The 9,358-nt window shown below is 46.9% G+C and overlaps 1 protein-coding gene and 1 long non-coding RNA gene across 8 annotated transcripts in view; one reads left to right on the forward strand and one right to left on the reverse strand.

The window, feature by feature from the left end:
- Positions 1–9,358, forward strand: part of PIK3R6 (phosphoinositide-3-kinase regulatory subunit 6) — a 65,627-nt gene that overhangs the window by 38,735 nt on the left and 17,534 nt on the right. For 4 of the 7 annotated variants that reach the window (XM_019665970.1, XM_019665971.1, XM_019665973.1 and 1 more), the window contains 7 exons: positions 300–723; positions 1,019–1,097; positions 1,833–1,955; positions 4,938–5,048; positions 6,574–6,661; positions 6,960–7,030; positions 7,517–7,607. In XM_019665970.1, coding sequence (XP_019521515.1) covers positions 300–723; positions 1,019–1,097; positions 1,833–1,955; positions 4,938–5,048; positions 6,574–6,661; positions 6,960–7,030; positions 7,517–7,607 — 987 coding nt within the window. Of the gene's footprint in view, positions 1–299; positions 724–1,018; positions 1,098–1,832; positions 1,956–4,937; positions 5,049–6,573; positions 6,662–6,959; positions 7,031–7,516; positions 7,608–8,426; positions 9,044–9,358 lie in introns of those variants that run through there. The other 3 variants (XM_019665972.1, XM_019665977.1, XM_019665976.1) reach the window with 3 other exon arrangements.
- LOC109395141 (uncharacterized) overlaps positions 401–9,358 on the reverse strand; it is a 27,590-nt gene continuing 18,632 nt past the window's right edge. Inside the window, exons 2-3 of the long non-coding RNA XR_002126578.1 lie at positions 2,136–2,195; positions 401–485 (exon numbers count right to left, since the gene is read on the reverse strand). This is a non-coding gene — a long non-coding RNA (uncharacterized LOC109395141). The remainder of the gene's footprint in view (positions 486–2,135; positions 2,196–9,358) is intronic.

Below are 9,358 nucleotides of genomic sequence, written 5' to 3' on the forward strand. Positions count from 1 at the left end.
AGGGAGTCAGAGAGTGGGAGGATGCTGATGACTGAATGTGAAAAAGAGGGCTCTAGAGTCAGGAGGTACTGGGTTAAGCTGATTTCTTGACTGCAGGACTTCTCAGAGCCTTGAAGCTGTTTACTAATGGAACTCAACAAGAGCTGGCAGGTGTGGGGGGCATTCTCAGTCTGTGGCCACAGAACCTATGTTTCTTTGTGGAGCATCTTGTGGGACTTCTGTTCAGCTAAACAGTGTTTGAGAAACACGGGGCCTCATGCACCTTCCACCCTGATGGTTCCCCATTGTTCACATTCCAGGGAAGGAGTTGGTGTTCTTCCTGAAGCCACAATCCCAGCTGCGCCTCAGTGCTGACTTGGAGGCCTTGAATTTGCAGGGCCTCCTGCCAGACCAGGAGCTGGCCCGGGTGTCCATGCTGTCCACCGACAGCGGCATCGAGCGAGACCTTCCTTCAGGGGCTGACGAGCGGCCTGCATCCAGCAGCCCTGAAATGGAGCATGCCAGGCTGCAGCGCAAAGGGGGCATCAAGAAGCGGGTGTGGCCCGCGGACATCTTGATGCCCAGCAGCTGGGATGGGCCCCCGGGGCTGCACCGGAGGACAGGCAGGCCCAGTGGGGATGGGGAGCTGCTACCCGGGGTGTCCCGGCTACACACGGCCCGGGTGCTGGTGCTGGGGGACGACAGGATGCTGGGCCGCCTGGCCCGGGCCTACCACAGCCTCAGGTAGGGCCCTGAGAGGGATGGCTGGGGGTGGTGGATGGTGGGGACATAGGTGGACCTGGCATGGGCTGGTGGAGGGTCAAGGAATGGCTAGGGAGGGTCAGGAGGCAGAGGCCAGGATAGGATGGGGGAGGATGGTGCACAGTGCACCCATTCCATAGATGAGAAGACAGAGGCTCAGAAATTAGTAAATTGTCCAAAGTCAAGAGGTAATAATGAGCAGAGCCTGGATGTGGAGCCAAGTCTGTTTGAAGCCTAAACCCCTGCTCTCACTGTGTGCTCTGCTGCCCCTTGCCAGGAAACGAGAGACCCAGACGTTCTGCCTCACTCCTAGACTCAGCCTGCAGCTGTACTACATCCCTGTGCTGACACCTGAGGTGGCTGGAGCGGTGGGGGGAGGAGGAAGGGAAAGTGGGGAGCGGGGCATGGGGGAAGGGATGGAGGGGTGTCAGGAGCAGGGGTCTGGGTTAGGGGCTGGGCAGTGACACACTGCAGCCTTGCCCCCCCTGACTCTGGGAACTAGGATCACCCTTCCCTGGGATATGGAGCTGAGAGAGACCTCAGGGGTCTTACGTTCCAGAAGCCACAGACACAGTCCCTATGCACTAAATGTGGCCAGAGAGATAAATGTTCTCTCATGGTGGTAACCTGCCCATTGTTGGTTTTTGTTTTGCTTTGCTAATGGAATTAATTGCAAGGTTCTCCTCAAACAGGGAGCTCATGTACACGCGAGCCCCCTGGGAATTTCAGGCAGTGGCAGCCACCAACCTTCTGGGGGAGATGAAGCCCCACTTGCAGTTTTTCATTTCTACTGCCCACACTGCTGCTTATTGGGGAGCATTACATTCAAAGCAACACTTGTCTGTCCCCTTTTAAGGCTGATGATCATTTTTCAACCTTCCCAGCAAGTGCCTCAGAGAAGGATATTCCAGCTTCATCTGAGGCATTAAACAGAACAGTTTCTACACGGGGCAGAATTGGCCCTAAGAGATTAAGTGATTTGACTCTTCTCAAAGTTAGTTTGCCTAGGACTGGTATCTGGGGACCCTGCAGCCAGGAAAAGAGTGTCAGAGAGAGGGCCTGACAGGTGGGCTTCAAATCCTTGTCCCCAGAAGCCCACATCATTCAGGCGTTTGGACCTGGGAGAGCTGGCTGCGTTCCTGGGCCGTGCAGACCCGTGGTATGAGAGCACCATCAACACCCTGTACCCGGCTATCCACAAGCTGGCAGAGATGGTAGGGGCAGCGAGGGTCGTGGGTTGGGAGGGAAGTGCGAGGGGTCCATTTCAGATATCACTCTTGACCCTTGACTTCAAGGGTCAGCCCAGGGGGGTCCCACGGTGGGAGGAGGCAGGAAAGGAATATATGAGGGGAGCCCTAACCAGCTCGTGGTTGGAATGTACTTGGAATACTTACCAGGTACCTATAGATGGCCCTCCATAGCCATAGGTTCCACATCCCCGGATTCAACCAACCCTGGATGGAAAGTATTCAGAAAAAACAGTTACATTGTTGCTGACGTGTACTATGTAGTTAGGCCTATGATGGTTGTTGACTCTGTACTGAACATGTACAGACTTTTTTTCTAGTCATTATTCTCTAAACAATAATAGTATGACAACTATTTACATAGTATTTCCATTGTATTAGGTATTATAAGTAATCTGGAGATGATTTAAAGTCTATGAGACGATGTGTGTAGGTTACATGCAAATACTACACCATTTTGTATAAGGGACTTGAGTATCTGAGGATTTTGGTATCCACAGGGGGTGGGGGTCCTGGGCCAGCCCCCACGGATACCAAGGGACAACTGTACTTTGGACAAGACCACTGTGGAAAAGAAGTAAAACATTCTTTTGTAAGGGTGTAGACCAATTAAATTCCTTCTTTTATGCGTTTCCTCGGGTGATTTCGCTGATTCTGGAGCACTTCCATGTGGCAGGCACTGTGCTAGGCACTTACACACAGCATCCCTACCAAGTAGCTAATCTTGTCAGCAGGTGCTATTGTTGCCATATCCCCATTTTACAGATCAAGAAACTGAGGCATAAAGAGATTAGGTCACTTGTCCAAAATAAGAAAATGAATGGTAGAGTCCCACCTGGATGGAATCAAGCACCTTGATTCCAGAGCAAAACATAGTGCCACCTCCCAACCCCTGCTGGCATAACTAACCCCTCCCATGGGGAGGAAGCTAGTCTTTTACTGATTTGAAAAGGCCTTTAGGCATATATGTTAAGAGAATCTTATCCTTTTTGAGGTCATATGTGTTGCCGACGTTTTATTCCACTTTGTTATTTGCCTATCAATTATGTCAGCAATGTTGTTAGATCTTCAGAAGTTTAATATTTTATAGTCATCCATACCACTTTTATGCTTTGAAAAGTCTTCTCCACTGATGACATTATATCTGAGATTAAATAAATAGTCACTGTAATTTACTCTAGCACTTTTAATATCTCAATTTTTACATTTAAATGACCTATCTGCAATTAATTTCAGTGTTTAGTGTGAAATATGTAATTTAATTGTTTTTCAAGTGTTTAGCCAGTTGTTCTATTTATTGCATAAACCATCTTGCCCCATCAATCTGAAATGCCACTTTTGTCATTTACTAAATTCTTACATATGCTTCAGTTTATTTCTGGATACCTATTCTTTCTCATTGATCTATTCATTTCTGTTCAAATTAGCAGTTTTATATTTTAATAGCTGTCAGGATAAGCCTGCCCCATTACTCTTCTTTTTCAAAACTTTTCAGACTATGCTTATTTATGTTTGTTTCCAGATACATTTTAGAATTTTGTTGTCATTTTATTTTTAATTCCCTTGGGATTTTTATTTAAATTTGGAGTAGAGTTAGCATCTTTAGCACATTAAGTCACCTTCTCTGGGAGCGTGGCATAACTCTTCACTTATTAAAGTCTTCTTGTCTATCCCTCTGGATAGTTCTACAGTTTTCATCAGATAGCTTTCACCCATTTCTTGCTAAATTTACTCCTCATGTTTGAACTTTTTTCTTGCACTTGTGGATGGTATCTTTTCCCCATTATATTTGGGTAGTAGTTACTGATACTATAGAAGGAACCTATTGATTTTTACATATTTATTTTTAAACTTGCCACTTTACTGAGCTCTCCATTTTGCTATATTGCCTGATTGATTGGAGCGCCTTCAGACATCTTTAGTTCTAATAGAGATGGGGGGGGGCATGTTTTCTGAATTGTGGCTTATCTGAAAATGTCTTTGCATATACATGCAAAATACCTTTTCCTCAAAACTTGGAGGATGTTATAGGAGAAACATCTGACGCAGGTCTCATTTATGTGCCTTTGTTGGTAGCTCTTTTCCCTGCCAGGGCACATGTAGGAGTTTGGACTTTTCCTGCTGGCCTTCTCCTTATAATTAACAATTACACTTACTCCAAAAGCAAGTTTCCACACGAAGAGACAGGAAGCAGTGTGAGCAATGGCAGCATCATTAGAATAAGTTCATAGTTTTTCCACATGACCTTTTTAAGGGACCAGTATTTCAATAGACAAGATATGAGAAGCAAAAGAGATATCATAGGATTGGATGCGTGATACATTAGATAAACTCAGAGCTTCTTTCCAACTCTGATATTATCAGATTCTATGTAGACATCCTGTTCCGTTTACCAAAAAAAAAAACACAAAAAACCCCAGTCATTGTGCTTTATAATTATACAGGGTTGAGGAAGGCCTGTAGGACATGGCACTAGTTCTCTCCCAATAACAAGTAAACATTAGCTTGTTAATATATTCGATTCCACAGAGCTAAAAGACACATCGGCTCCTCTGATTCAATCTCTCATGTCCAAGATTACCTGGCTAGTGAGTAGCTAATCCAAACCTAGAACCAAACCCAGTCCAGACTCTTTCATCATTAGTTATAGTCTCAAGCATCTTGTCTACCTCAAGCACCCAGCACAGTGCCTTACACATAGAGGTGCCCAATATGTCTTGTACAATTGAAACGTATCAGAGTCCCCGGGGAGATGGGGCTTTGGACACATATGTTTCGACGAGGAGTGGAAATTGGATAGTAGGAAAGGCTTGGACTGTGCTGAAGGAAAAGCTGGGTTAGTGCATCAAGGAGCGCATGTGGGGGCTTTGGAGTTTCTCTATTAAGAAAGTGACACCTCGCACAGTAGCACGGAGGGAGATGGCTGAAGACATTCTGTCTCCCTCATAGCCTCCTTCCCTGGACACATCCCGGGCGGTAGACCCCTTCATCCTAGATGTTATCACCTACTATGTTCGCATGGGCACCCAACCCATCTACTTCCAGATCTACACAGTCAAGGTAAGCTGTCCGCCTGGGACTCCAAGGATATCACGGCTGCCTGCTGGACCCCAGGACCCCACAACCTAAATACCCTGGCTCTGGAGAAACACAGGTTACCAGGGTACAAGTCATAAACTCACCCAGACACTCTTGGTTGTTAACTTTATCTTCTTAATCTCTGGATTTCTGTGAGCGCCCACGGACCAATTTCTCATGGCTGCCTCTGCTTCTAGCTTCCTGTCTAACTGAATTCTTGTTTATCACTCTGCATCCTGTGGTAGATCTTTTCTCTGTTGCCTTCCTGATTTTGACCTAAATGAGGGGTTTAGGCCCTTTCCTTGATTTCCAAAATGCAAACCAAAATAACACAAAACAAACAAATAGAAAAAAACCTCTCCACATTTCCTGTTAAAGGGAACAAACATCTCAGCAATGCACATGACTTAAAATTAAAGATTAGGTAGCTGTCACTGCCCTTCAGCAAATGCTCCCAGGAGCACCTGTAGCTGAACAGAGTTGGGTTTCCTGACTTGCTGCAGTGAGGGGGAACACACACCATGAAAAACAATAAGGCATTTCAGGAGGAGGCTGTTAGAAAGAACTTATAGGATTTGGGCTCCTGTTGGGTGATTTTGGAGAGGGTTCCAAAAAGCAGGACTCTGCTCTGGGTCGGATGCTGTCAGGAAGCGGGAGTGATTCTGTGACGGGGCATCTCCGTAGTTCTTACCATCATTTTTTACTCTGAGAAGCAGGAGCCACTCACATTTGCCGGGATGGGAGGGGAGGGGATATGGCCTGCACAGAGTTCCCATTTTTGCCTCTGTTCGGATGTGACCGGTTACAGTTAACAGGAGACCACCAGGCCTCACTGTGAGTACCAGGCCAGCTCCCAGCTTCTTGGTGGCCACTTTTCTCTCCCTCCATCCCTGTTCTCAAAAATTCTGTGGCCACTCTTTCCTGTTGTTCCAACACCTTCCCTCTTGCTCCATCCACACCTTGCCTCTCCCCTCTTCTCTGTCCTTCTTCCCTCAGGAGAAACTCCTCCTCCCATATTTCCTCCAGGTCTTACCAAGAACAAATCAGCTCTCACTCGCCCTTCCCTCACGCAGTCCAGAGCTTCCTTGGACATGATGAGGACTCTCAAGCCCCCCTCTGTGGCCCTCGGCCTTTCGTCCTCTCCTACCCATGTCGACAAGAGGTTTTATTACCTTCCCTTCTGTGAATTTTGTCCCCTGCTCCTGCCATCCCCATTAGTAGTGGATACAGGTAGTTTGGGTTTCAATAATAGTTTCCTCCACTATTTAAAAATATATTGCTGTAGATATGATATATGAACAGATACACAGACAGAATCAGATCAGGTCATCATTGGGTGCACCTTAGAATATTAATTGGCAGGGTGGGCGGGGGACCCCTTCCCTGCCTCTGGACACTCCCCACTGTCTATATCCTTGGGTTCTGGGGGGTAGAGGTGGGAGCTTCCTCTGGTAGAGAGCGGGCCTTCTCCAACCCCATCCCTCCCTCTCAAACTCCTTCCCTCCAGATCTTCAGTGACCTGAACCAAGCCCCTGCAGAGGACATTTTCCTCACTGAGCTGAAGGTGAAGATCCAAGACTCCAAATTCCCCAAAGGTGAGCACCTGCTCCCCGCTTTCCAAAGCTTACCCTGACTCAGCTTCCCCAAGCCCCATTTCTAGAAGGTCCTCCCACCTCTCACTTAATGACCCCCCCATCCCAGCTCCCCTGAACACTGGGGTGCCCTCAGCTCCCTCTAAGCACATCCAGATGGAAGGGCAGCCTGGCACTCCTGAAGTGCTGCTTTTCCACTCAGGAATGCTGTGACAATTCTGCAGCTTCGCCTCAGTGAGGTGAGGAAGCTGGGGTTGGGGAGTGGGGCTCCCGCCTTCAGCCTCTTCTCATCTTCCCTCAGACAGTTCCTCGCCCAGGAAGAGAGGTGTGGCAGAGGGCCCAGGTGCTGAGCTCTCCATTTGCTACCAGAAGGTCAGTGGTTTGGGCACGGTCAGGAGATGGTCAGGAAGTACAGCTGGATGGAAGCAGATGTTAGGAACATGTGGGGGGAAAGCAGACAGAGCCAGAGGAACCTTCTGCCCTTTTCTTGGCACTGCCCCATTTCCCAGCCTTTGGAAAGTTTTGCTGGGATGGGAGGGTTACGATTGGCCTTACATGTAGACAAGAAGGTGCTCTAATTTAAGGAACAAGGGGGCTGTCCCCTTGCTCAAAAATACCTTCCTCACTAGCTGACCAGATGTACTGGAGACAGAGTCCTTTGAGTCTAGAGGGTTGCTCATGCTCCCTGGGGCTAGGAGTGCTCTAAACCCTTATCCCCTAGCCCCTGTTGGACATTAGTGACACAGACAAGGCTGATGGGGCAGGAGCAGGGGCAAGAAGTAAGACTGTTGATGTGAGGATGCATGGAGACAAGGTTTTCCTGAAGACCCCCATCTGTGCCTGCATACCCCTCCCCAGGCCCTGCTCAGCCACCGGACCCGAGAGGTCACTGTTTCTCTGCGGGCCACAGGGCTGGTCCTGAAGACACTTCCAGCCAGCAACACTGAAGGTGAGGAGCTGGGAAAGCAGAGCAGAGAGAGAGAGAGAAACGACAAGAGTGGGAAAGCTGGGGGTGGGGAGAGAAGGAGACAGGGTTGAGCGACAGGAGATGCAGTGAGCCAGGGGAAGGAGGCCTCCCATCCTGCCCCGGGATCATGGAGGGTGGCTGAGCTCCTACTCAGTACTGGGCACCAGGACTGGGCGCCAGGATGCCAGGGTGAAGCATGGTCCCTGCCCTCAGATGCTCACCACTGAGTAGCTCGTGCTCTAGCACTGGGTTGCCCCTCTGCAGCCTGATGAGACACCAGCTGGAAGGTTGAGAGGCCACATGGACGGGGTGCAGTTGGCTTCCTGCCTCTGTGTTGAGCCTTAGAGCTAGCTGAGTTCTGTTTGGAATTATTTTATTTTGAATGTTGTTCTATGGGACAGGTACACTCCAGTTCACAGAAGGCATCACAAGTCCAAACTATCTAGTTCTGCCTAAATATATATATATATATATATATATATATATATATATATATATATATTAGTTACCTAATTATCTAAATCCAAATGGAGGTAATAAAACATACCTATTTATACACAGATAGTTATATACATAATTTGTAAATATGAGTTCTTGTTAGCTCCCTGGTCTCCTGGAATAATGAAAAGGTTGGTAATGTGGATTACTAACCATTGTACACATTGATCAGAGGCCAGGTAATGTTCTATGTTAAACATATTACCTCTTTTAAGCATCTAACTCTATGAGATAGGTATTATTAGTATTAGCAACTTTTTACTGGAAAGGAAACTGAAATAAAAAAATAACAATTTGCCCAAGGTCATGTCTCAGGTATCTCACCACGGTGCCCTACCATCTCCTCTGTGATTGCCAAATCTCAACAGACCAGACTTAAGGGATGTGACCCACAGATGCATGTAGAAGATCATTTCAGAGCAAACAAGAAACATGACCCAGGTAGAGACGTATCTTGTTCACCACTCTACCCCTAGTGCCTAGCACATGTTCTGGCACATAGTAGATACTTAATACATTTGCTGAATAAGTAAAGTGTCAAGTGCTACTTTATCCCCAAAAATTTGTTTTAAAAGGAATGACTGAGTCTGGAATATTCCAGAAGAAACACAGAATTCCAGAATAAACATAGGCTGGAATGCCTATGAGGAAGCCATCTCTGACCCCTGCCTCCTCTCCCATCCAACCACGAGTAATCACTCTGTTTCTAAAATTCTCTGGCTTTGCTAGCATTCCAATTATGACACCTGTCTGTCATAAAGCTTTGTGTTAATATATGGGTATCATCGTTCCTAAATTTTCTTGGCATCTGGCACAAAAAAGAAACTCAAGAAAAAATTATTGATTTGATCACTTCCTGATAAAATGGCTTCCAGGCGTGTTCAATGTGTGGATGACATACGAAACTCTATCACAGCGAGACATTCTTTACTTGTAGGTCTTTAACCCCACAAAGGAAATGTGTGACTGTGACAATAGCTCTTAACCAAGAGGTGATCATAGAGTGGGTCAAGAGTGCAGATTCTAGAAACTTAAGGGCAGGCTTCAAAGCTCAGCTTTGCCACTTACCACTGTGTGACCTTGGGCAAGTTATTTGTGACTTCTTTACCTGTTTTGTTGACTCCTAAAATGGAGATAAGATACTAATTTATGTGCATATAGTAAGCTATAATGTTAATTCCTATTGTTAAAAATTGTATTTCTTCTATTTCATTCACAAGACTCCCACCCACCCA

The sequence above is a fragment of the Hipposideros armiger genome, unplaced genomic scaffold (genome assembly GCF_001890085.2).
Source record: "Hipposideros armiger isolate ML-2016 unplaced genomic scaffold, ASM189008v1 scaffold_457, whole genome shotgun sequence".
Lineage (NCBI taxonomy): Eukaryota > Metazoa > Chordata > Mammalia > Chiroptera > Hipposideridae > Hipposideros > Hipposideros armiger.